The following is a 27,788-nucleotide window of genomic DNA, read 5'->3' on the forward strand; positions in this document are numbered from 1 at the left end:
AAATGCCACAGATCGTGTCAAAATGCCTGAAACGACTCTCTAAGTCGCACTCAATTCAGTGAACTAGTTATCCAAAGAGTACCCGCTGTTTGTATTTAGTGTCTTCGCACGAACGAAAACATCATCAGCCATAATTATCATGTAACTAGTATCATATAATGTTATTCTGTCCAGATAATTTGATTTTCATCTCTATTATCCATTGAATATGAATATTTAGAACACATGTGTAAAGATTAGTGATAAATATATTATGATATTATCACAATCCACTTGGTCATTTAATGTATTCAGGACTTCACTATACACATCACACTAGAATGATAACAAATAAATATTTCTTTCAATGAACTTGAATAAAACATGGTGGTTTGATTAGCTTAACGACCACATAATACTTATCAAGCCCAAGGGGAGCATGATTAATTCAAAAATAGGGGTTTGATTTAATGTCAATTTTGGTTTTTGAGTTTACCTAAATATTTTTATAAATAATGTTACTCGCCTAAATATATCTAGCATGTGATGAGTTAGGATTATATCCCCATGAAACAATGATTCTGATTAAAAACTTTTTCAGTAGTGATCAATTAGATGAGATGGGATACTTATAGAGTATGAGATAGTGGGAAGAGTGAAATGTAGAGGTCAGAATATAATAGATAATATTTAAAGATGAATATGAATGATATATGACAAAGGAAAGCAGAGATATGAAATGACATAAAGAGAATGTGACAAGGTGGTGTATATTCTTTGTGAATAGAAACTAATGTTCATGAAGATTTAGTGAGGATGGAATGACGTGGAAAAGTGTAACTGAAGGGTTAAGAGGTGATAACTAAGTTTTAATGTGACTTGAGGATCGGATGATGTAAATTTAACCTAATGAGGACACTAAACATAGAGAATGTAAGGCAACGCACTTACTATTGGTTCTTGAATTTTACCAGGTTCATAGAGACTTGAATATGCATACAAGCTCATGACAGATCTATAACCTTAACCTATTCAGATTAACCTACCAATGTAGAAAGTGAGTTCAATGATGATTTTTACAGCAATCTGCACCTCATATTAACTCGAAGACACTAATGGAAAAGGGGGATAAATACGAATGTGCCATCAAATACCGACTTTAATCAATCGTCAAATATCAAGGTTTGAGGTGGGAGAAAATCTTTTCGTTTATTATATTTAAAACATCTCTAAACTCTCGTTGCCGTTGTGCCACGTCTAGGGTGATTGTCCTTAATTCTCAAAAAATGCTTCCAGCAAAGGGATGTGATTTTTCTCATCATTGTGTGGTTCCCTACTTAGACAATAATTGAAGTGTGTTGTGGCTGCGAGTCACCACGCACCACATTTGTAGTTGCTTGGACTTTCCCAATGACTCACATACACATGCCACTATCACTATAAAAGATAGACACACAATGATTACCGAAAAAAGTCATGAAATTCATGGACACACAGTGATAGGTTTGTAGTGCTATGTTTATGTGATTCATCATTATCCGCCAATAAAATGATGCCACATAGATGCTCTGTTTTTTTTTACCTTTCAAACACCAAATAACACAAAATATTCTCTGATTTTCCCCCTCATTCTACATGACCATATTTTCTTTGATGTAAATCCCATCCTTTTTTCTGTTGGTTCGCATCACCTATGATATTAAAAAAATCAGAAATATGTCAGTTAATTATTGGCCAGTATGACATCCTTTTGCAGTCATTACTGTGCTAATCATTGGAAAACTATGATCTACCGGCATTCAATCAAATTGAATGTTGACACATGGTAGAAAAAATTTAAGGCCAACACCCACTAATTATCTCATAGAAAACAAAATGTAGTTCAGAAAAATGCAAAATATATATTATGTGTTAGAAACATCATATATCTTTGAATAATGTTCTAGAAAATATATTATGATCTAAAAATTATTTTATTCAATAATACGACATTGTAATTTTTGGTAAAAAATACACAAAACAAAAAAATGGTTCTAAAAATATATTTATTCGTCTATGTTTTCATAACACACATTTATAGTAATTTTAATGTGAATACATAAGTGAATTTAGTGACATCAACCTACTAATTAGCCTATCATTGGCGTACCATGGGCTGGATGTGGCCGACGAGTTATGGGCCATCGCTTGTCACCCGCACGCACTAGTGCTTGTGCCACCAACAGCCACATATATCTCATAAATTTGTAAAGATGAAGGTTAACACACATTTTGATCCATGTTTCTTGATGGAGTAGGCCTCTATTTGGTCTAGACATTTGTATGGATCCCTAATGGGTGTGTATAAATCTTGAAGTAAAAATGGGCAAAATTTGCGAAAGTGGTTGTGGGAATCTCTGGTTTGCAACTGAAATTGGTGGTGGATTATGGGGGAGGAATATTTTATAACATCGATCTTCAAATTAGCTTTAGTGGCTATTCTGAAAGTTCAACAGATTTGGACCATTAATTAATGCTGCCAAAATTTTGTGTTGAACAATCTTCCAATTGAGTTAACGCAACCATAAAAGTTAGTGTAGATCAAGTCCCCTTGTTAGATCCTCAAGTTGCAGAGGGGGATGCAGTTTTGGTTGGCTCAGCCCCCCTTTGAGATCAGATTTTCTGATATGATAAGCCATACATCTCACAATAGATATAATTAAATACTTGAAAAAGATTTTTTTAATTAGCTACGTTATTTTTGGAAAATAATTTCTTAAAATTGTTTGAATTTCATAAACATAGAAATACCATATTTATGGAAATTCCATAGCTGTATGGGTTTACTTTTTATAAATAATAATTTCACTGTATTATGATAACTAATATAAAATTAGTTTTATATAGGTTTATGTATGAATAACAACAATATGTACAAAATATTGATAACATTAATTGTTTCCCTAATTCAGATACATCAAAATATGAAAATGGCATAGGAGATACATGATAGATTTGCACTTTATAAGTGGGATATATATTTGTATATTGACAGACAAAGACAGAAAAAGACAAAGAGAGAGTCAGAGAGAGAGAGAGAGAGAGGGAGAGAGAGAGAGAGAGAGAGAGAGAGAGAGAGAGAGAGAGAGAGAGAGAGAGAGAGAGAGAGACAGAGAGAGAGAGAGAGAGAGAGAGAGGGAGAGAGAGAGAGAGAGAGAGAGAGAGAGAGAGAGAGAGAGAGAGAGAGAGAGAGAGAGAGAGAGAGAGAGAGAGAGAGAGAGAGAGAGAGAGAGAGAGAGAGAGAGAGAGAGAGAGCCCAACCTGGGACCTCTCTTCAGGACATGGGCCATGATTTTGAATGCTAGAGTTATTGGGCTGTCTAACCTCTCAGTCATCTCCCCGGCCCACTTAAAAACCCGTGACTGAACCCTAAGATCAGATACGTTGTAGCGAAGAAGCTCAGACTCAAATCCGAGCTGCGCGAGAGAGAAACAGGGCGGGAATGGCCGCTGCTCGGATCTTCTCCTTCCCGCACGCTCTCGCCGGATCGCCAAGGTTCGTTCTTTGTCCATCGAACGCTTCGTTCCCCAATGCCGCGTTGCCACAACGCCGGAGATCCCTTTCCCTGCGGGCGACGTTGAGCACATCTGCCCCTTCTTCCTCCACCCCAGCTGAAGTAGTCAGCAAATCTTCTTTCAAACACTGCTTCACCTCTGGGGATGATGGATTTCTGTACTGTGAGGGCCTCCGCGTTGCTGATGTTATGGAGGTTGTGGAGAAGCGGCCGTTCTATCTCTACAGCAAGGCCCAGATCACGCGTAACGTGGAAGCTTATAAGCAGGCCCTCGAGGGTTTGGACTCGATCATCGGCTACGCTATCAAGGCCAACAATAATCTGAAGATACTGCAGCACTTAAGATCGTTGGGTTGCGGAGCGGTGCTGGTCAGTGGAAACGAGCTGAGGCTTGCTCTCCACGGTGGATTCGATCCTTCCAAGTGAGATGCGTTGATCTTATTTTTATATTTGTCGGAATATTTAGTTGGTATCTTTATAAATTTCTGGTTTTTGTCTCCTTACATTGAAACTTTCGACTGATTGTCTGTTCATCTTGAATGGGGTCTTGACACGTCGATATTTGGTTTGATTCTTTTTTTGGTTTGTTGATATATCCGGTTCGTGGGCTAGATAGCTCTTAGTGGGCTTAACTCAATAAACTTGTTTGTGTGAGCAGGTGTATATTCAATGGAAATGGAAAGCTCTTGGAGGACCTGGTTTTGGCCGCTGAAGCAGGAGTCTTTGTAAATGTGGATAGTGAATTCGACTTGGAGAATATCGTTACGGCTTCTAGACTCGCAGGAAAGAAGGTCAGAGTATTGCTTAGGATCAATCCTGATGTTGATCCCCAGGTTTGTGCTGATTATCAGATCCTCAGTATAGTTTAAGATTTTTCCTTTTTTTATTGACATTTTTCATTCTATCAACGTATGGGTACTCCTTAGGTACATCCTTATGTCGCCACGGGGAATAAGAACTCTAAATTTGGTATTAGAAACGAGAAACTGCAGTGGTTCCTTGACGCTGTCAAGTCACAGCCTGATGAACTGCAGCTTGTGGGAGTACATTGCCACCTAGGATCTACTATTACCAAGGTATTTCGCTATATCTGGTCATGGGTTTGATTTGGAATTGTCTTGATTGTTTGGTTTGGTTTGGTATTGTCTCTAACTATATCTCGTTTTTTTCTTTCACAAATTTTTTATCTGGAACTTTTCTGTGGCGTGAAACTGAAACGTGGATCTGCCGAAATGCCATAAAATAGGATTTCTATTTTTCAAGAAATAAACCATATCCTCCTGTGACACTGTTTTCTTTTATCGAATCTTTCCATCAGTTTTTTACTGTCTTTTAAGTCTTCTTAGAAATGTTTTCAGGCGATAAAAAATTTATTCCTGGTCATGGATATGAAGTGGTAATGTCCATGTGGCTTCAGATTGGAGGACCACGCTGATACAATCTTAACCCCAAAGGGCATTTTGGTCATCTTTTGATCTTGGATGATTTTCCTTTCTCAAACTCTTATTCTTGGGGTAACCCTTGTTGGAAGAGAAAACGAAGACTGAAATACATTATTAACCTAACTGAGAGCGGTTTGCGGTGTTAAATTCCGCGAACCAACACTACGTTATAGGGCGGTTCCGAGAGACCCAATAGACCACACTCGATTAACATAATGCTCGATGAGGGAAAACAAAACAAAAATAAAAGATACACGGATCATAACGCTGGTTAGGTGTGACGCGGTTGATCTCCTTTGAATAGAGCAACCCTCCCTTTAGGATGGAGATTAATCTATCGCTTCAGCTCGTTTGTGACGTTGTGACCATTTTTCCGTCTCGGGTGATTTTTCCTTCAAATTGATCACCGCTCCCTCTAATAGGGCAGGAAACAATGTGTAATTTTGAGTAATCTAGAATTATTTAAACCTGACCGGCTTCTATCATAAATCAATTTTTTTTATTTTACAATTTCATTGGCTAGAATTTTCAGCTTGGCGAGAATATTACATCGGCTGCCGCAACATGCGTATTAATTTTTTGGAATACATCATACTCTCTTGCCATACTGTTTCCTTCTGTTTGATCTTTTTTCAACAATGTTGACAGGTGCTAAAGTTTTAATTCCTGGTATCTTTTTGGGCCCTGCTTTCAGGTGGACATTTTCAGAGATGCGGCCGTTCTTATGGTGAACTTCATCGACCAAATCCGTGAGCAAGGTTTTCAAATCGAGTGCTTAAACATAGGTGGTGGGCTAGGAATCGACTACCACCACACTGGCGCCGTTCTTCCCACGCCGATGGACCTCATCAACACTGTAAGATCAAATCTTATCTTCTAATTAAATTTCTTTGCCTATTGTTCAATTGGCCGGTGCACTGGACTTTATGATGGCGATTAACCCATTTATCGGCTTTTGGTATGACTGCACCATAGAATACCGAAGAAGAAAAAACCGTTTATTGAAGAACTGTGAAAGATAAATAATCAATGCATAAGTTCATGAGATTGGTGCGACTTTTGAGAATATATTACTGAGACCCATTTTTCTCGTGTTTCCCTTTAACGCCATTCTTTCCGTCGCAGTAATCCTAGATACAATCGACTGAATACAAGTTTGTTTTCAGTCGCAATGATCCTCTGGTTACGAATTTTTGAAAAATTCCCTTGATTTTATGCTTAAAATACCAATACTTTTTGATGATTCTACAGTATATATCGATTTTAAATCTATTTAATCGAAAATAGCCGCAAAGGGAGGCCGACTTGAATGATACTTGCTTTTCTTGCCTACTCCAACTTTCATGACTACTTGAAAAATACCCAACTATTACCAAATTATTAATTTTCGACACCCTAAATTTTCTAGTTTTCGCTACTTTTCCTGTTCTTGTGTTATAAACGTAATTAATCTTTGGTCTTGGCCCATGCAATTAACGTTTGTTCTTTAATTTCCGTTGAAAAAAAATTAGGTGAGAGAGCTGGTTATCTCTCGGAACGTAAGACTGATCATTGAGCCGGGGAGGTCGCTCATCGCCAACACTTGCTGCTTCGTCAACAGAGTCACTGGCGTGAAAACAAACGGCACCAAGAACTTCATCGTGATCGATGGCAGCATGGCGGAGCTCATCCGACCTAGCCTCTACGGTGCCTATCAGGTAACGGCTCTATATTAGTTTAAACGAAGAATAAATTAGAAAAAGAAACGATTACTGATTCATAAATTCACATTGAGCAGATTTTTGATATTTTGTTGTTATTTTTTAATTTGGAAAATTGCTCGAAGCCTAAGAGTAGTTTAGCTGTCTACCTCTGATGATATATTTTTAAATACTAAAATGGAATGTCTACCAGCTAATGAAACGACATCGTCGTAAACGAGAGAGAAATAGAAATAAAAAACACGATTACTGGACTCTTAAATTCATGTTGAGTATATTTTGTTATAGCTTAAAACATATCTGTTGACAATTTTATAGTTCTTTAATTTTTAAAATAGCTTGAAGCCTGATAGAGTTATACTTTGTTATAACTTACATAAATTTGTTGACATATCTTTAAATACTGTGATGGAATGTCTTATTTTGGCGATTTTAAGTAATAACATCGGTAATATCGCAGCACATAGAATTGGTGTCTCCTCCGTCTCCGGATGCCGAAGTCGCCACGTTTGATGTGGTGGGCCCCGTTTGTGAGTCTGCAGATTTCTTAGGAAAAGACAGAGAACTCCAGACACCTGCTCAGGTCCCATATTTCTTCATTCATTAATCTCTCCACTTACTGTTTCAAAAAAATTTCTCCACTTAATTTATTTTATTTTTTGAAGAAATCTCCACCTTATTATTAATTTATTAACTTCTCATCTCTCTCAACCTTATTGTATCTCTCTCTACCTTATCCATCTCTCTCTGCCACCCTCATGTCTCTCTCCCCTAGCTCTCTTTGTAGGCAATTAATTACCGGGATTGCCCTCTTAATAGCAAAATTTTCTCAGGGAACTGGGTTAGTGGTACACGATGCTGGAGCCTACTGCATGAGCATGGCATCAACATACAATCTTAAGATGCGCCCTCCAGAGTACTGGGTAAGATCACAACGCCCACCCCTCATCTCTCTCTCCTCCCACCAACCCTGCATCCTCCCATCGTGCAGGTGGATGGCAACTCGGTGGCCAAGATCAGGCACGGAGAGACGTTCGACGACCACATCAAGTTCTTCGATGGCCTCTGAACACTGTCCGATATCGTCCCCGGAAAAGCCCCCCAAAGAACATCCAAATTACCAAACTAACATTGATTCCAGTTTTCGCCTAGGAAGATTTGTGTGAGCCCTTCTTCCAGATCTCGCGTAGTGTGCGAATCCCACTGATCTTCCTCTCTGCCCTGATCATTTCCGGGTCGATGGTGGCGAGCGGCGGCGACCAGAGGCTGCTTATTTCGGCGGCAGCGAGTCTCTCGGGCTGGCGAGACGTGTCCTCCGCTGGTGTCAGCACTGCCGCCGCAGCCTCCGCCGCCTTCCGCCACTGCTCGGCCTGAACCCTCGTCTTACTCATCTCTGCATCAAGTGCTGCCCTGGTCCATTCCACAGCCTGCAGCTGCTCCTGCAACTGACTGGCCTTAAGTTCGGCCTCCGCCAGCTCGTCCCTGGATTTGGTCAACTGAAGTTCCGCCTCGTTCGCCCTCGCTTCCGCCGCCACGGCCTTCGTCTCTGCCTCTGCCAATTGCCTCTTGAGTCGCTCGTTCTCCAACCGCCACCTGTCGAGCTCCGCCGCCGTCGCTGCAGCCCTTGCCTCCGCCTCTGCCTCTGATAATTGCCTTTTGAGTCTCTCATTCTCCAACTGCCACCGGTCGATCTCCGCCGCTGTCGTCGCTGCTTCCACCGCCGCCTCGGTCGGCAGTAGAGATTCATCTTCGGAGAGCTTCTTCGAGGCAGCCAGCTCAAGCTGGACATCCAACGTGGCGGCCTCAGCCGAGTCCAGCTGGAGCTTGATTTTCCTCAGCGCCTCCTGTGCATTGGACAGCTTAGCCTCTAGATCGCTGCCACGTGGATTGATCTTGTTCTGATTCCTCGCTGGAATCTGAGAATGAGAAACGGTTCAGAATGAGATCAATCAGCAGGGAATTGGGAATTTTAAAATCTGTTCTTGTTTAAAACCTCTTGAAGAGGGGTTCTAGGAGAACGCCGGTTTGTGCAAGGGCTGGGGCGTCGGCCGTTTTGATCAGCGATGGGTGTTAACTTTGGGGACGGGCGCTTGGATTGCAGCGCAGAGGTTGGATCCTTGCTCACAATGCGAGATAAGGGACTGAAGTTTTTTTCAAATTAGTTGATCGTCTTCTGTTTCGAAATCTTTTAAGCAGTTGGATGGGGAATTGGTGATTACCTTGATCGACGCATTTTTGAATCTTGCTTCTCGGATCCAACGGTCTTTGGTCCTGGACAATCAAGTCGGAGATGATATGAGCTGATAGTAGTGGATTCTCGCTTCCGGAATTTCAAAATCTTCAGTTGCTGTTTTCAATCGTCAACAGTGAACATTTGTTAGAAGTTCTCAATCGTAAGGTTAGAACTAGAGCAGCACAAATGGAGAGTGCTAGCGACCGCAAATGAAAGAAATCGGCGGACAATCTTCGGAAAGTAAAAGACATCCGTCGAAACTAGGGAAAAGGAAGACAAAACTGGAGTGAAAGAAAAACAAGGATTTCTATAGATATAAAACTCGTCTGAACACATTCATAGAGAACGAAACAGCAGGAACCTCAATAAATCGCACAAAGTTTGATGGATAACCTTCAAACTGCAGCCAAAAAATGCAGTACGTACGGTAAATATTCAAGGACAAACAGACGGAGAGTGTAAGAGGAGATCGAGCTCACCGCGGAGTCGAGTTCTAGTTCCTTGATTACCTCGGTTCTCCAGAAAAACTGGATAAAGCAGGAAGCACCTAAAACCTCAGAAAACCGCACCACATTAGATCGACTACCTTCATGCTACTGACAGAAATCTGCAGTATATAAAAGGAGTAAGAGGAAAAAAAACTCACCGTGAGGTCAAGTTCAAGCTCAAGCTGCTCGATTAGATCTAGAACTGAAATTAATTCGGGCGGTGCTCTCTTTAAATTCATTGCAGTTGTTTGAATTTAGCGTCGGAAGCCGCGCCAACGGAAACTAAGCAAATAAACCCCTGTCAACTAGGGAAATATCATAAAAACATTATCCTTATTTTATTAGTAAATATCTCCCCTCTTTGATGGGCCGGCCTTATTCTTCGCGACAAGGCCCGCTCCATTTTTGAATTAAAACATGTCATAAAACATGCCATAAAATATCATCTTCTTTTTATTTATACATATACCCACATATTTATATGAGTAGACCCGCTATATTTTTTGAATTAGGATAATGTTCGGTTGTTTTTTAGAGAATTCAGAGCCGTTCTCTGCTTCGGCTATCCATGCGACGGAGTACTGACGGCTGTTAATGCTTCAGTAAGTCGATGATAAATACTAGATAATTGTATTATCATTGGATCCAGTCGACGACATGATTGTTGATCGTCTTTCTCCATAGTCTAATTCAACATAAGTTTTAGGTAATTGTATTATCATTGCTTCTAGTCTGCCGACATGGTTGTCGATCGTTTTCACCTAAAATTTGATCATTTTTGGTGGCCGAATGCGAGCTTTTTTCAAATATTCCAAATGCCAGCATGAGCCATGAAACGGAGCGTTTTTCTTACCTTTTTTTTATTTATAAGTTCGTTTGATGCCTAGGATTTATTCACACTGCTCTCCTCGAACGCGTTGTTGACGTGGTATTGTTTCTCTTGATGAATTTGAAGATTTTGATACCTCTTCCAATTTTCGTAATCGAAGAGTTTGTCTTAACTGTTTTGCCGTGATGAAACGGTCCGTTTTAACATTTTCTTCATGACACACAGAGATAAGAAACCAAATCCATGGCTCCATTACATGCCACTTACCATACAATACAAAGAATAGGTGAATCCCGGTTACATTTAAAAAAAAAAAAGAAAAAAAGAATTCCGGTTACATTTCATCGTTTCAAATTAAATTTCTTCCTCTCCAACTTAATCTGATTTTATAATTTTTTTTAGGAGCTTTTGTTTGTTATACCAACAGGCAGCTGAAAAATGGGCGAAAGTGGTCTGCCCAACGGAGACAAGCTAGTTCTCAGGGGCCTTAAATTCCATGGCTTTCACGGTGTCCATCCAGAGGAGAAGAAACTTGGACAGAAGTTTGTCGTTGATTTGGATGCCTGGATGGATCTGCAAAAAGCAGGAGAATCCGACTGTTTAACCGATACCATAAGTTACACTGCTATTTACAGGTAATGGGATTTTTATGCAGAATCAATCTTTGCGTATACATATTTATTCACCCGATCTTCTCTCCTCCTTGCCATAGAATTTTGCACATTTATACTGCTCGGAAGCGGTTCAGAAGTTGTGCATCATCATGATTTATTTTAGCCAAGGATCATACGTTACTGCTTTTATTATCGCTTCTTCCTATTGTTTTCTTACTGAAATTCTACCCTCGTGGGATCTATTGTAGTCGAACCCATAATAAGTCATTTCTCAAGGGAACAATGGGCCCTCTCTACGACCCATAACATGTAACCTCCTAAGAGTTCATTCAGGCCTCTACAAAATCCATTTATGGGATTAAATCGTCTATGAGTGAACCTTTGGCACCTTCTGGATGGCGAATCCAGTTAACAAGGTTTAATGAAGATCCTCCAGCTACTATGAGCAATGTCTTTATTTAATTTTTTTTCATTTTTCCGGGTTTGCTTTTCACTTTTTCCACTTTCGGTGCCTTCTTTAATATCACGCATTCTTCTTCCCATACATATGACTATACAACCATATGTAATTCATCCTATGTTTCCAAGGTCATCGAATAATGTGAAATCTTCAGTCTTTTGATTGTTTTATTATACTATCCTCGTTATGTCTATAAAGAATAAAGTTGTGAGCTAGACAGAAACCGTAGGCATTGTATTGGTCATACCTGTGCTATATTTGAATTACTCTTGTATCTACAAGTAGGACTTAATATTCTATTTTTAAATATGCATAATACAAAATTTTGTACGTTGAGAAATTGTAAATAGATATTGCACTGTCCACATCGCCCTCGTTTTGAATTTCTTTTAGCCCAGTTTCTGTCAAAGTCAGTTGAACTTTTTTAAAAGAAACGCGCAGGATAGTTAAAGAAATCGTAGAAGGACCTTCTCAGGATCTTCTTGAGCGTGTGGCTCATCTCATTGCAACTGGTACATTGGCGGCGTTCCCAGAAATATCAGCCGTCCGAGTGGAGGTTAAAAAGCCAAATGTTGCAGTCCATGGAATTCTTGATTACCTTGGAATTGAGATTCTCAGATACCAGAAGAGGTAAAGAGGGTGGAAAATAAGATAATCAAAGTTCTCATGGGAACCATCTCGACAAGTACAAGTAGTGGGAAAGAACTCCTCAGAAGCTCCTGTTTGGAGTCGGTGTTCTATTTCATGTATTCACGTCCTTGGCAGACATTGGTATCATGAATTCAGAAGAGTTGATATTCTTTGTTCCAACATAATTGCAAACACAGTAAGTTTCTTATCTTGAGAACATACATCACATTTTTATAATAGTCGTGATTATCATTGAATTAGGATAATACGGGCCAATCAAATATAGACAGCTTCAAGGCTGCTCAATTTCGCATCTATGTTCTCCTGATGTGTAATTCTGGCCACTAATTATATCACAATTTATTCATCTTGTTCCTCGATACATTTGTCTTAAGAAGTTTAGCAGAGCAGATTAGGTTGTGTAAATGACTTAAAAATCTGAAGACCTCCCCCTTAGAAGGTCTGCCAAGAGGAAGGGAACATGATTATTACATGAAACGTGGATTTAGGGTTCGACGGTCCCTATCTTGTTCGATTTTTTTGGCAAAGACCTAAATCTTACCTAAACTTTGGTCCGGTTCTGGTCCGTTCTTGTTTGAATCCCGGTTCCTTTTAGATTGGTCCTGGCCTGATCAGGTTGATTTGTCTACATCAAAGTTATGTTCATAGTCATTTTAAATATCCTCTACATACATTGGGTGCCCACAACTGGTCAAATATATGGCTTCTACACTGAGCTCAATGTTAAATATCCTCGAGGTGGATTTGATAATTTTAGAATTTTATAAAAAAATATCAAATAATATACTTCCTGTTTAGTTTGGTTTGACCCTTGGACCTAAACCTGTTTGACAAATTGGTCCACCCTCAAATGGAGGACCGACGGTCCCAATTTGGTCCAGTCAAACCGGTCTTTGGTCCTAAATGTCCAACCCAATGTGGATTACATGGTAAATAAGTAGAATCTTTCTGGCTGAAGGCCTCTAAAGGGGAGGACTACAGAATTTTAAAGGGCAAAACTGCCCTAACAATAAAAATCAGAATGCTCTTAGTGGTTTGAAATGAAAAATATCTCTTACAGTCGGCTAGAGTTGTTTTCTCACCTGAACTCATTTTATTACCAGCCAAAATAGATCTATAATTGCATATCCTAAAATAAGACTAAATTTATAATTGGAAGGCACAAAGCTTGACTATTTATTCATCAATTAGTAAAAAAGGTTAACGAGCCATGGTCCCTGTGTTGAGTTATTTTGTTAGAGCTTTGATTTCAAGAACTTATCGACATCTGAATTGTATGTTATCTTTAGACTTGGATATTTTTCTTTTATGATCATGATGGACACAATTATAGGGATCACCATGGTGTCTGGACAGCTTCCAGCCATCTAAGAGCATTCTGATTTTTCCATCATGGTGTCGCAGCGTTCCTACGGGCAACGCCCAATTTGGGGTGCCGAGGAGAGCGGCACCTATGCAGACAGTGCAGGATGGTGTCAGCGTGGGTGCCGGGGTGCGTGAGCGCCAAGGCTGGGTTCAGACTAGCAGGTGTGTCGAGTGCCAAGGCCCACAGGCATGTGGCGCCCGGCCTGGGGCCACGCGTGTAGCCGTGGTCCCAGTAAGTGCACACGCGGGGCTGCATGCCTCAAGGCACAAAAGAGACACTACTCATGCATGCGGCGTATCGTCTCGTTACTTCAATATCATCCCTAGTCTTCCCCCATGTAATTACTATGACTACGATGTAATCCATTTTGATAGATCATGCAATGACCCTATTCCTGTAAGCGGTTGCGTCCCCACCCTCTCTCCTTAACCTTTAATTATTCTAAAGCTATAGGGCAAGACTTCCGCTTCAAAATCGAAGGATGCTCAGTGTTCTCGTCCAAGCACTGAGGCAGGCACATGTTCGATCTAGGCATTGTTCCTAGCTTGGGATTTGATCGCGTGACAACAGTTTATACCACTTTTTGAATGCTGAATCATATAACTTTAGGTTGTATAACTCCTGTCTGACTTTGATTTTTCAAAATAAATCTCAGATGTATTAGCGCTAGTCTGCCATTAATTCTTCATCAATTCCCAGATAGTTAACTCTTGAAGCAAATTGATTCAAACTCAATTTCAGATTTTCATTCATGACCAGTTAAAATATGAAAATTTTGTGCACAAATGAATATTATGATTCATCATACTAGAATTTTAAAATTAAATAAATTGAAACTAAAAAATAAAAATAAAATATTATGGATGAATTATTATAATGGGACAAGTATGAAATGAAAAAATAATTGATACTATTTTTCATTTCCATGTTCAAAATAGGTTGAATATTAGTGCTATGTGACTGATTTGACCAATCCTACATCTTTACATACTAGGAAATTCACAAAATCATAAAAAATAAAGTTATAGAGTAGGTTTAATTTTCGTCACAGTAAATATAATTTATTAAATTAACAAACACTGAGATCAAACAAGATAACTCGCATGTTACTTCAATTAATTGTTGAAAATCATGTGATTTATGAATGGAAAAATTTCTAGACTTCTGGTTGACCTGAAAAAGTATCTTCTGGAGCACAGTAGCCTAAAAACATTGGAAGACTTCTCAATGTCCGCATGGACGAATAACACACACATCTTCTTTCTAAAAAAAGGATGCATAATTTTTGGGTTGAGCAACAAGGCATGAATCTACGGGCTACATCTAAATCATACATCTGACAGAACTTACTTCCTTAGTTTATAACATTATCCCATTGCTCAGATCAGGATCTCTTAATTACATTATCCTGAAAAAGTTCACAATCCAAGTCTCATAAATTCAAATAATCTAATGTATTTTGAGCAAAAATGGAAAAAATATACCTACACAAGCTAACAGGATATTGAAATGACTAAATATTTGGAATATCTATTCAGATAAATACTCTCTCTTCACAATATTCCATAAAATAAAATACAATAAAATACTTTCTTCATAAGTAAGACATTAAAAATTAAATTATGATGACATTAAATGTTAATTTTATATCTAAATTCAGATATTAATATTCCAAAATTGTGATTTTTATCTCAATGATAATTAAAATTGGAACTATCAAGTTGGAATTTAATTTTCAAAAATGAAAAATAACATTAAATTATTTATTCGTAAAAATACATTTTTGATTGTTAGGAGTTTTTTATACAAATGTTACTTTAGTTTCTGATATGGATTATGGGATGTTTTCAAATCTAATTGCTAAAAGTTTCGTATTTCATAATATTTATAAAGATATTTTACATTAAGGAACATTTAAAATTTGGCATTAAATAAATTACTTTTTATGACAAAATTGTTTTCAGATTTATTTTTAGGGTTTTATGGGTTTCAATGTGGTTTGTATTGCTATTTGATGCCATTGTACCAAGTGTCACGATCTGATTTCTTTGGATTGCAACCAGTGATTAGTTGCACTTATAATTAAGAAATGTTCCACTATTTTATTGCAAGTTGTGATATTATAATTCACTAATCATTGGGCTAATTTCATCTTTTTAAGTTCACATGGGCATGAGTTGGGAAGATAAAATATTCGACTAAAATATCAATATATTTAAGGGAAAACGCCAACACATTGCAGTAGGAGAAAAATAACTGATTAAGTCATTATAATGTTGCAGGGAGAGTAAATGACATAGTTAGGCATGTGTTGGTTTTGTCATGGGCTTAACTGATCATTCAGATAGATAGATGCAGCAAAATTAATGTCAATCAAATTGGATTGAACTAAAACCTCAATGATGATACTATTAGTTTATACGAAGTTCTTGCACACTTGTTCCTTGGATGAATCTCTTTAAGTTGTTCTCTTTCTAGAGTGTGCTTAAGTACTAGTGGATTCAAGTAAAACCCCTTTGTGGACTCGAGGGTTGGAGAAGTTTGTTTTGTGGATTCAGGACTTGGATGCTTCAAGTAGAGCAAAGCTGGTGGATTCAAGTCCTGTCTAATACTTTTCGTGTACTAAGGCTGCATCAATGGACGATCCCATCTTGACCATAGCAATCTAATGGTGTTGCATTGTCGCCTGAAGGTTGAGAAAACATAGAGGTGGAGGACTTCTTATTTAAATAGTAAAATGTTCAATCCTAAGGAAATATTCAAGGAAATATTCTTGCATCTTTATTGTCATCATATTGGCAACAGATGTTTTCTTTAGATGTATCCAATCCACCCATCGAAGTCATTCTAAATCACATTCTCCATGCCTAGTCCCTTCCATAGCATCATCATTCATCCACCCACCATGCCATAATCCACAATCCCATTATACATTTCCAATACACGTAACTATCCATAAATACTCAACCACTTATCATATTTCCATCATTCTCATGCTCCATTTTCTGTACCTCGTTTACGTCATCTCTCTATAACCAAAATCCTCTATCATTCAACATTTCCAATAATTATTCATTATCTCTATGAATATTAATTATTGCCTTTTCATCTTACCATTTTTCACTTCTCCTTTTCACTTAACTTATAAAACATCCTTTCTCATCTTCCTATCATTATTTTAAAATATACTGATTTCCTATCTGTGTTTCTTGAGGAGACGACCCTTGCATCTTTTTCATTCATATTTTTAGAGTGACGGTTATATTTGAATTTTTTTAATAAATTAATCAATGACCAACCATTCAATTTGATTTTATTAGTCATGCATCACTTAAATACCTACAGATTTAAGTAATGCTCATGATCATTTTAATCTTAATCCATTGTTATTATTTTTGTTGATTTTATTGACCTTATCCATTGTTACACTGTCCTGATCGCATCGAGAGTGGAGAGGAGGTGTGGGGTGAAAATACAAGAAGATGAAGACCCCTCAACAACTCTGCCGTGGAGGAATTTTGTTCAGGGCCTTCCCTATTTATACTGTGTATTTTTCATAAAACCCCCAAAACTTAAGTATATCATCCGACATCCAAAAGACCATTTTGTGTGACCCTGTAGGCCCGTGTATCAATCTAATTAAAGACTCAAGTGGCCCAATTATCTTTATTGATGATTTATCCAAAATCATGCTTGCAATTTAACATTTTTTACGGGTTTATGAAGCTCATATTATGAAATTAACATAATATATCATGATAAATTACATCTAATGTAATTATTGATACATTATGAAAATTTCCTATTTGTAATGAACTTTTTTTGCATGACTACAATATAATAAGTAAATCCTTGAGAAAGTAGCAAAAAAAAAATAAAGAAAAAATAATGAAAAGTACTCCTAATGAGCCGCTAGGTAGCCATAGGCGAGGCCTAGGCTACATCCGCAACATGGTGTAGCCGCAACCGAGCCTAAGGCTCCTCAGTGCGGCTCTAGGGTAACATTGTTGTGCTCAAGGTAACTCTATGTTTCTTTTAATTTGATTTTTACTCATTTTAAAATTTATATATAATTTAAAATTTCTGAATAAACCGATATGGGATCAGACTAATTTTATTTTTCAGAGAAGTTTGGTCCAGCCAAGGCAGGCTGATAAGCCTTCACCCAGCCCGTGGGCTGCCGTTTATAAATCTTATACATGGATAGACATATGGGCGTCGCATGGTCCGGGCTGGTGGAGGACCATCGCGATGACATCAACACTGGAAGAGTTCAACTACACCGTGCTGCTTGAGCTGATGTCCGTAATTCCAGTTTTAAGTAGTCAATAATTCTTATCCGTAAGTGTCGCATGTTATTTATTTGTATTTTTTCTTATTTCGTCCAACGATCGGATTGGGCCATTATGTTTGGGCCTCATCTGTTATTTTGCTTTCATCTTTGTAATTTCCATTCAGGGGGACATCGTCTTGCGATGGTTTTCCCTTCATTTTCAACCTTTTGGGCATCCTCCCTCCCTGTATAAAGGGGTGGCATGCCCAAGGACATGCAGGTTATTATTTTGACAATTGAAATATTGTTCATTTGAGTTTGAATTTTCCTGCTTCGCTAGATTAGCCATTTGTAGATCGAGATCGTGGGTTCCTCGTGGCCGCGCCAGCTTCACGACATTGAGATCACTCCATGGAAGAACCGCCATCATCAACACCTCCCTCCTCGTCTTGGAGTTCTTGGATGTATCAAGAAGCTGGTTTAACGGTTAATGTACAAGAACCTACAAGAAGGCTTGATTCTTTGCCTTGTTCTTGAGATCTGTCATCGTCATCATCATTGCCAGCGTTACCAACGCCGGGTCGCTGAAGCTGCCACTGCCGTTGTCACTTTGCCGCCGCTATCGTTGGCCTTGCCGTCTCTACCCGGTCACAACCGCCGCCGCTGCCATCGCTGACTCCAACTCCCCCCCGCACGCCGTCGCATCGTGCGCCCCTGCACTGTGCATCCTTGCGTAGTGTGACCCTGCGCTCATGCCAGACATCCACGTTCATTGTGTACGCAAGTCATCCCCCGCATGCATTGACTGCTGTCATCACTTAAGTCTGAAGCTGCCATCATCCAAAAATCCATCCTCACAGGGTTGAACATTTAACATGGCAACTGTCCAAAGGCCAAATGCATCTTTCTACTTAGATTGACGTGGTCTTTACATCGACTGTCTCGCCCAATGCCAGGTTCTTCTCTTCTCCCCTTCTTTATCAGTATTGTTACTTTCAACATTGCCATCATCCCCTATCTGTTCCTTTGACGCGTTTGAAATAAATGCACATAGGTTAGCCACCTCGTCGAGTGCTAGGATATTCTTGTGGTAGAAGACTAATGAAGTGATAACGAAAGTCGTGGATGAGACCAAGCTGCCAAGCTCCTCGCATCATAGGCATCTAGTTCATTGCATGGGACGTTGAGAGTTTGATTGTGATTAATCATTCCCACCCGGAATTAATTGAATCATGTTCTTGGATTATCAGCTGTCATATACACTCATTTTGAGTTACTTTCAAAAGTCATACATACTTCAAATTCGTGCATATTTTCTCATTTCCTGTGTTGTAACACATGCCGATTGATCCTGGCAACATGGTGTTACATCATATTGGTATCAGAGCCAGCCATGTTAGCTTTCGCTTAACACGGTCAGTAGTATATGAACCTACACTTTTCTGTATTTAGTGCAATTAATGTCATATTTTGAAATTCATACACACAAATCATATCTTTTCATATCATTTCATTATCTTGTCATTTCATCTTATAGAATTTTTCATTGAACTTACAAGATAGTTGACCATACGATGGTGCGAACACGTGCGCTCCGCTGTAGGGGATGAATACGTCGATGAGGATCCTATATATGATCTCGACATTATGGATCTTCTATCCGAAGATCCCCAAGCTGAACAATTTCAGGAAGAACTTCCTCAAGAAGATGATGTAGTATTACATCTAGGAAGTGTTAGGGATCCTGTCACTCCGGTTCCCACTCCAGCTAGTGGGGAATCCATGCCCACCCCACCTACCCGGTCTAAAGATTTGATTTCCGCTGCCTCGGTGCCTACACCTATGCCGCTCGTGGAACGCACAACACTCAAGCTCTTCGGCGAATGAGGTTCCACGTCGCCCGCGCAAGGCCCCGATGCGTAGCTGTCCAACGCCACTTCCGGCTTAGAAAGTACCCCAGCCACCACCGCAGCACCATAATGGACCATCGACACGACAACCACGGAACTCTAGGCAGCATCAATGGGTGAATCAATGCCGAAGATCACCTCCACCCGAATGGTATCACAATCAGCGATACTAGGATGATCGCTCCTATCAACTGAATAAGATCTTCCGTCCAGGTGACATGAGGCAATCGCCTCATTATGATCCTCATGGATGCCCTTACGGGGTAGCCTCCACCCAGCATGTGGCTCCTACCCCACCTATTGCGCCGTACAGGCAGAATTATACTTCGGTACCAGGTGGATTATTTTATACCGTCGGTCCACCTCCCACACAGTCCAATACAAACTGAATCATGGCTACATGAAAAATTACAATCAGCATTCTACCCCAATGCTGAACCAATTTGGAACACAACCCTCTCCTCTGATGGCGCACCACCATACGCCATGGAGTATCTGAAGGAACATTAGTGGACTTATCCCATGGGGCCATTGACTCAACCTACACCAGTGGTCCAGAATGCATGGCCAAGTCAGCTTGGGCAGGCTGCTCCGTTGCATCGCATGTGCCTCATGCCGCCCCCATCCCGCATGGATATCACGAGGATAGGGCTTATTACCTTCATCTAATCCCGCCAGCTACCCCCATTCACAATCACAGGGACCATTTAGTACCCCAGGACATTCCACGTCCTCCTCCAGCCTGCAACATCATAATGATGACGAACGAGGTTGAAGACGAGAAGCACATAATGATATGATCCAAAAGAGTGTGCGCATGGAAGTCCCCTTCTTCGAAAGATACCAAAATCCTAAAGATTATTCTGATTGGGAATCTGATCATGAAAGTTATTTCTAATGGTATGATATGCATGATGATCTCTGTGTATCATATGCTGAAGCTCGTCTTGGAGAAGAGGCTAAAATTTTTTGGAAGAATGAAAAGGAAGCAGCATGATGCCATGGAGACCCACCCATGACATGGGACGAGATGTCTCGCAAATTAAAATATAAATGTATCCCAAAAATTTACATGATCCGACTCTTGCTTAAACGGATGGATCTTAAGAATTTGAAGAATTTCAAATGAGGTGTAAATTTGTGGATATTCCACAAATCCAGATTGCCTTCTTCATTCACGGACTCCGCTCCGACCTGGGAGTAGGAGTGTTCGAGCAAAACCCTTCAACTTTGGACTTAGCCTATAGTATAGTAGAAACTAATGAGTATCATATCGAGGATGTAGTACCAACTACTCTTGCCGTGCCTAGATCCACGACTACTACTCCATCTGCAGGCAATACTATCCGAACCACTTCTGGATGGATACGAGGAACTAACCCAACTCCTAGAGCTAACGTTCCTCCCACTGCTAGCACAAGCACTATGCAATCGTCTTCTACGGTTGTCTTGACCGCCCGCGCTCCGAATGCTACTTGTGAACCTATGCAGTGCTTTAAATGGAAAGGTTTTGTACATCGTCCTATCGATTGTCCATCTCTCTTACGCATGGATGTTCATTGATAACAACCTAAATTCGGTATTTATTTCATGCTATTAGTATAATTTCATGCATTTAAAGAGCTTAAAAGTGGGTTGTTATCATCCATTTACATGAAAATACTGTTTTCAAGTGATTTCTGATTTTTCCCTAATTTTCTGTTAATTCTATGAATTTTAAAGGACTTATTTGAGCTCAAAATAACTATTTTTGAATGAAAATGGCAAGTTTAATATTTAATTTCGAGATTTATCAGTATGGGGATGAATCACTGAATTTTCTAGAATTTTCTAGAATTTTTTACGAATTTTTAGGATTTTTCTGAGATTTATTTGAAGAGGAAATGCATTTGTTCTAAGAAAAAAAGATATATTTATAAGAGAAAAAAAGTATTGACATCATTTTCAAACTTTGAAGGGCCTTTTTGCAAAGTTTTGTTGCAATGAGACCCTCAAAACAGCTCTCGGTCGTGATTGCAGGCGTAAAGATGTGATTTAAAATATTTTGGGGTTTTATTGCAAATAATTTATTAATTGTTTTAATGTTTTAGGAAAAAAACCGGAGGAGAGAGAGTGCGCAAAGGGTATATACGCAATTACCTGTGGGCAGCGTCATACAGTGATGCCAGAATTTAAGAGGGGTCTTCTTTCAAAATTGCAAGGAAACCTCCGTCCGATCGACGTGGCCTCATCATCGCCATCGGATGATTATCCGACGGCGTGTAATGAGAGCCAGCGCTGGGAGGTAAAGTCACCGCCCGCACAACGCATACAATGCGCGTGTATGGGCGGTGACGTGGCGAATCATAAGTGGACAGAGAGATGAAGAAACGCACTTGTACGTGCGTATCGAAATGGATTCCAAACGCGCCGTTTGACATTTCTTTTTGTTTTTATTTTCGCCAGGGGGGTACATGGCGCGACAAGGATGCACCCGCTTGGAGGAGTTGAAGAGCCATCGGCCAATCAGCGGAAAACACCTCAGCAAGCGAAAAAAAATATAAATATAAATAAATGAGTTTAAATCCAATGGCTAATATTGGTTTAAATTCATTTATTCATAACTTTTGATCCAGAAGTCCGATTGACATGATTTTTTTATGGATTTGCTCCTTTTGACCCCCTCTTTCTATCTGTATGGTTGGATATTGAGATCAAGCCTACATTGATAGATATAAATTAATTATTAATTAGGGGTAAAATGGTAATTTATTCCATTTTACCTAGGTATAAAAGCCGAATTTCGAGAGGAAGGGGTCATTCTTGATGGTTCTGTATCAAAACTGTAAGACAGAGAGGAGCCCCAGCCTGGATCAACCTGTTTGGTACATTTCCCTTCATTGTAATTGAATTTTGGTGCATTTTGAATGAAATTAGTTCAATTTCTTGTTTGTTCTTCTTGATTCTGATCTGAAATTCTAAATCGCTTGGCTTGAGCGGCATGTACAAGCCCTGATTAGGATTGAGAGGAGAAATTGAGGGATTTAACTAGGCATTCAACTGCATTCCCAAAGAAAAACTAAAAAAAAAAATTAACTTTGAATTCTAGGGTATTAAAACTTTAGTTTCTTTTATCTCTATTACATAGTATTGTAGTCAGTTCTGAATTATTGAATCTACAAAACAAACAAACCAAGTAAAAAAAACCTTCTTAAGTCCCTCTAAAGTGAATTCCTTGATCCTCTCATTTGGATCAATTAATTCAGCTTAGAGTTCCCTAAATTCTTCTACTCTTCTCATCTCTTCTACCTTCCTCTCTCAATTATCTTTCCAATTAGGTCAAATCGCTCCTCATTGAAGATTAAGTTAGTCCTAATTATAGAAAATCATCGAATTGAACTCCTTACTAGCCTCCCTTGGACGATACCTTCACTCATCATGTGCATCTTAAGTGAGGTTTTATAAATTTTATTGTATGAGCTAAAATTGACAACGACAAGGGCTAAAACTGCATAATTTTTACCCCTATTTTTGGCTTATCATTCATGAAAACCCTTTGGAAGCCCAACCGGTAGACGACTTGGAGGTTGACGAGTATCCATGTGAGTATCCTGATAATGAAGACTATGAAGAACCACTAGGTTATATACAGATCACATCGGTCCAACCTCCTGTGGCACAATTGGTAGTGACACTTCGGATCCAGCAAGATGTCGTAGAACCAGGGAGCTTTACTATTCCACATTGACATGCTCCTACTACCATAACCCAGAATCCCATGGTCGCCTTCACAAGTTTGAGAACTGGATCGTCGACCACGATGCGTACATGACTAGTGTCAATAATCGGTGTAGAACAGCCAACCGTTGTGCCCAACCCGCGGTTATTTTTCCACCACCTTCAATACAACGACATCCATACCCACTGACATAACTCAGCATACATCTATCTTTTATTTGTACGTTAAGATTGAGGAAATACTTATAAATTGACAGTAGATAGTGGAAGTTGCTTTAATGCAATTTCTAAAGGTACGGTGGCCAAACTTGGTCTTAATCTAATACCAATACCTCTCGAGCCTCGTCGGAGGGGCGAAGACGACTATGGCACCGAACGGAATTAATCCGTTGGGGCCCACACGTGAAGGGTGGGCTCGGCCCGTACCAGTAAAATGCTCAACGTTCCTCTCTCACCTATATCTAACTCGAGTGATGGAGAATGAGACCCCGTTCCATCAAAGATGAAGCTGAAGCCATCGCAGTCATCGGTGACACCCACCAGCACGAGCCCCGTAAGATCGGCCCACCAAGGCGAGGCCGAAGGTATCTAGATAGTTTCGATTATCTCGGGCCATTATCCTTGCAGTATTTTGCCTTCAAACCCTCCTCCATTTTGTTTTGTTTTAAGACGTTGGTAGTTGCGGTGCCCATCACCCTCCCTACATAAGGGAAGGAGAGGGCGCCCTAAAGAGAGAGAAGTCTTTGAAATTTGAAAAGAAAGGATACCTGTTCCGTCCTCTTGTGAGAGGAAAAAGAAAAAAAAAGGAGAAAAACGGAGGAAAAAAGAGAGGGACTGGAACAAGAACGGGGCCAACAACCATCGCCCATTCCGCCGGATTCCCGCTCCAGTGGGACTCCGCTGCCAGAACCCTAGGCAGCCGCCGCTCTGCTGCTAGAGCCCTAGGTCGCCTCCCGCGCTGATTTGGAGGCCGCCGCCACACGCCGCCCTGAGGGCCACTACCCCAAAGGCTGACTTCCCACGCCGCCCCGAACTCTGCCGTCCCGCGATACATTGAGGGCCGCTGCCCCCACGTAGCCACGAGGCCGCTGCCCGCGCAGCCCCAAGGCTGATGGATCTGTCACCATCGGATCTGTTGCCACTGCAGCCGATGCGCCGCCGCCGCCGTGAGGATGCACCCGCCACCAATAGGTTGCAGTCGACGTAGAATCACCACCGCCGCTGGATCCCCATCATTGCCAGAAATTCATGGCCCATCTGCCGCACTCCACACGTCTGTCATATGCCACTGCTCGCGCCGGCGTCGCCTTGCCATTGCCGCTCGCACCACTGTTGCCACGCCGTTGTTGCTTGCACCGCCACATCGCCGCTTGAGCTGCCACACCGCGTTGCCCCTCATCGCTGTCATCACCCACATCGCCCATGGGCTGCCATCGTGCCATCTCGACATCTGCGCCGCCGCAGCCTATGCCACCAATGCTGGCGCCGCTCGCACTCTGCGCCTCTCCCTTGCCAACTTTGCTCCTGCACAACTGCTCTAGAGCCACGCCACACTTCCAATTGAGCGACGTCGTGCTGCCATTGGCACAGGTCCATCGACCGTGCCCGCTGGTATCTCCGCCTCCACAGGCGTACGACTCCAGTGCGACATCGCTTAGAGGTACCTCGCTCCTCTAGCCCGCCTGTTAATTATCCATTGTTGTATATCTCTTCGATTTGCACTTCACCACGCTTGGGATAGAGTAGAAGGGAGTATAACGGACATGAGAGTATTCAAAGAGCCTCTTCCCTAGGTATGGGCCGAGCTCGTCCATTATGTGACAGCATTGATGGATTTAATCCGTTCGGCACCGTAGATTCCTTTTGCTTTGACAAGGGTCAGGAGGTCTCCGTCACTGTCATCTATCGACCGCCTTGGAGCATGGAGCCTGGCGAACTCCACGAGTCAAGGCCTGCATGTATTGTCACCTTGGCTTGCATCGCATCACATAGTTGCATCTCGATAGGTCCACACCGACGGATGCCGTCTTTGAAAAACTCCACGTATTATCACCCTTGGTATCTGAGCACTGTCCTCGGATAACCCCCCTTGGGACGATGACACCGCTGTCGTCCTGCATCACCGAGCGCGATGGAGGTAATCAGAAAGTATACTGTAGAAAATAATATGAAGGGCGAGCAGGGAGAGGACATACCTCATGGACTTTGGTTTGCCGATGTTATCTGCTGTGATGTGTCTGGAGCGATAGTGGGCGGTGTCGGTGGCGAGAGGAGCCGGAGAAGGGACATCGAGGTTCAATAGGCTCGTGCTGGAGTGGACAGGACGGAGGCAGGCTGAAGAAGAACGGTGTCAAGCAGTGTTCATGGACCGAACCAGTTCCTGAAGATGGACACTAGGCCTCAGCAGCCCAGGCAGTGTGTGCGTCGGCGGGCGGCGAGGCAGCATGAAAGCTTCGAATTCATAAGATCTCAAGGCCCTGACCAATGGCCACTATAATTAGACCTGGAGTAGCATGGGTCTGATAACCTGGCTGAGCCTTGTTTGACCCAACGTATCTTGATTCATTGAACCTGCTTGACAGTCTACTGTGGTGCAAGATGACCGCAGTAATGAGATCAGGTTGGCATTACAGATCGGGCGCATCCATATCCTAACTGCCCGTCAACCACCAGAATCCCGACGGGAATGATCGAGGTAAAATGGAACAGCATTTCAGCCATCCTGGGGCATCAGCTGACTTCTAGGATGAGAGTGGGACCCTCTAACTCACCCGCGAGGTTGGGCTCGCCGCAATGAGGCACTGATCTGGCGCGATGACCTGGGTTAGCTCGATCATCGGTCAACTTCCACCAGTTGCTCGACGTTCTAATGTCGTAGGGTGATCCGCATTGCAAAGACCGACGGTTGGTTTCTTTGTGCGATGCTCCAGGGTCCACGACCGTATGGAGGGGTCGGGCGGTCAATGGGTTGCACCAGCCACAAACAGGGAATGGGGCTTGATCGCCAACGTAGTCAACTCGGAAGGGATCCCGATCAGACGCCCCGTTGATCTCCCAAGCCTTCACCCACCACTTCTTATTCAGCCCTCTCTTTCCTCTTCTTCGAGGGGAAAGGGGATGAGACCTGCACCTTCTCAATTCAACAGAACACAATAAAAATGCAAGTCAGAAAGTGGCTAGGGTGCCCATCCTTTCCCTTATAAGGGGGGAAAGTGAGCGGGCCCCTAGCTGAACATCATGAGAGAGAAGAAGGGTGAGAGAATGAGGCCCATTAAGGGGGAATCCTTATAGAATGGACTCCCACGTTACAATGCAAAGAAAGAGAAGAAAAGGAGAGATGAAGGTGTGAGGGGCAGTAGGGGAAGAGAGAAGGAAGAGGGTGAGGTTCAAGATCCCCCTCCCCGTCACAAAACAGAAACCAACGATGGGGAACACACCATGAAGACACGGATAAAAACACGAACTCAAAAGAAATCGAATGATGTCAAAATTTGAATAAATACGATGCGCTTTTCACCCGGAGTACCTGAATCCGGGTGTCTTCATTGTTGCCTTAGCATGTCGGTCGGGCAGAACGCAAAACAGCGGTAGTGCTGTTGACACTGACAACATCTCTGATGATGTCTCTTGGGACTCGGGCTGCTCTGAGCCATCACCCGACCACCACAAAATCCATTAATTTCTAATGGAGGTATTTTTAGGAGAGAATCGAAACAAAATCAAGATTCCATGGCCGTGTGTTTTGAGCTCACATTAGCCAACTCTACAAAGGAACCAGAACAAGGTTATGGTGAACCAGAAATAGCCCAGCTAATAGCAGAATTCTCAAAGGTTTTTCCCGAAGAACTGCCCAACGAGCCCATCGATGCGTGACATCCAACACGCTATTGATTAGGTGCAAGAAGCATCACTCCCAACTTTACCACACTACTGGATGGATCTGGTAAAGTACAAAGAATTACATTGGCAAGTCACGGAACTCCTCTCAAAGGGCTTGATCCGTGAAAGCCGTAGTCCTTGTGCTGTTCTAGCACCACTCGCTCCTAAGAAGGATGACACTTTGTGCCTGTGCTGTGATTCTAGAGCGATCTATAATATCACAGTTAAATACTGATTACCAATACCCCGAGTTCAAGATTTATTTGACGAGATGGCCGGAACTACCATATTATCAACAATAGACTTACGAAGTGGATATCACCAGGTTTGAATTTGACCAGGAGGCAAAGGGAAAACCATATTCAAAATTAAAGATGGAATTTAGGAATGGAACGTCATGCCTTTTGAGCTCTCAAATGTACCTAGTACCTTCCAGCAATTAATGAATGAGGTACTACACCCATTCATCGGGAGATTCATCATAGTGTATTTTGATGATATTTTAGTATACAGCCTTACACGAGATGATCATCTCCATCACTTACAAGAAGTATGCACTGCTTTACGAAGGGAGAAGCTCTATGCCCATCCCAAGAAGTGCAGTTTCTTTACACATGAAGTTTCATTTCTGGGGTTCATCCTATCGACACATGGAGTCACCGCCGACCCAGCCAAAAAAGAGGCCATTACGTCC

At 41.2% G+C, this 27,788-nt stretch overlaps 3 protein-coding genes across 6 annotated transcripts; 2 read left to right on the forward strand and 1 right to left on the reverse strand.

Moving 5' to 3' along the window:
- Positions 1–3,401: 3,401 nt before the first annotated feature.
- On the forward strand, positions 3,402–7,852 carry LOC144701306 (diaminopimelate decarboxylase 1, chloroplastic-like). Its single transcript, XM_078573096.1, has 8 exons — positions 3,402–3,954; positions 4,191–4,365; positions 4,459–4,608; positions 5,669–5,830; positions 6,486–6,671; positions 7,135–7,257; positions 7,508–7,597; positions 7,666–7,852. Exons 1-8 carry the CDS (start codon positions 3,461–3,463, stop codon positions 7,741–7,743), a joined length of 1,458 nt encoding a protein of 485 aa, XP_078429222.1. The 5' UTR covers positions 3,402–3,460; the 3' UTR covers positions 7,744–7,852.
- LOC144701308 (uncharacterized) lies at positions 7,781–9,351 on the reverse strand. The gene is made up of 4 exons (XM_078573097.1): positions 9,334–9,351; positions 8,894–8,945; positions 8,668–8,815; positions 7,781–8,590 (listed from the first exon to the last, which is right to left on the reverse strand). The coding sequence occupies exons 2-4, from the start codon at positions 8,905–8,907 to the stop codon at positions 7,823–7,825; spliced, it is 930 nt and encodes a 309-aa protein (XP_078429223.1). The 5' UTR covers positions 8,908–8,945; positions 9,334–9,351; the 3' UTR covers positions 7,781–7,822.
- A 540-nt stretch (positions 9,352–9,891) lies between these two features.
- LOC144701310 (dihydroneopterin aldolase 2-like) lies at positions 9,892–12,138 on the forward strand. 4 transcript variants are annotated; one of them, XM_078573099.1, is made up of 3 exons: positions 9,892–9,997; positions 10,627–10,859; positions 11,740–12,138. In XM_078573099.1, exons 2-3 carry the CDS (start codon positions 10,663–10,665, stop codon positions 11,930–11,932), a joined length of 390 nt encoding a protein of 129 aa, XP_078429225.1. In that variant the 5' UTR covers positions 9,892–9,997; positions 10,627–10,662; the 3' UTR covers positions 11,933–12,138. The 4 variants fall into 4 exon arrangements, with proteins under 4 accessions (XP_078429225.1, XP_078429228.1, XP_078429227.1 ...); XM_078573102.1 differs by having other exon boundaries at positions 9,907–9,997; positions 10,652–10,859; XM_078573101.1 differs by having other exon boundaries at positions 9,979–10,101.
- The last annotated feature ends 15,650 nt before the right edge of the window (positions 12,139–27,788 follow it).

This window comes from Wolffia australiana, chromosome 3 (genome assembly GCF_029677425.1).
Source record: "Wolffia australiana isolate 7733 chromosome 3, ASM2967742v1".
NCBI lineage: Eukaryota > Viridiplantae > Streptophyta > Magnoliopsida > Alismatales > Araceae > Wolffia > Wolffia australiana.

Coding starts and splice junctions, on each gene's coding strand:
- LOC144701306 (XM_078573096.1), top strand. CDS start 3,461: ATGGCCGCTGCTCGGATCTTCTCCTTCCCGCACGCTCTCGCCGGATCG. Junction 4,609..5,668: donor TAGGATCTACTATTACCAAG/GTATTTCGCTAT, acceptor CCCTGCTTTCAG/GTGGACATTTTCAGAGATGC. Junction 7,598..7,665: donor TGCGCCCTCCAGAGTACTGG/GTAAGATCACAA, acceptor CCCATCGTGCAG/GTGGATGGCAACTCGGTGGC.
- LOC144701308 (XM_078573097.1), bottom strand. Junction 8,591..8,667: donor CTAGAACCCCTCTTCAAGAG/GTTTTAAACAAG, acceptor TCTCATTCTCAG/ATTCCAGCGAGGAATCAGAA.
- LOC144701310 (XM_078573099.1), top strand. CDS start 10,663: ATGGGCGAAAGTGGTCTGCCCAACGGAGACAAGCTAGTTCTCAGGGGC. Junction 10,860..11,739: donor AGTTACACTGCTATTTACAG/GTAATGGGATTT, acceptor AGAAACGCGCAG/GATAGTTAAAGAAATCGTAG.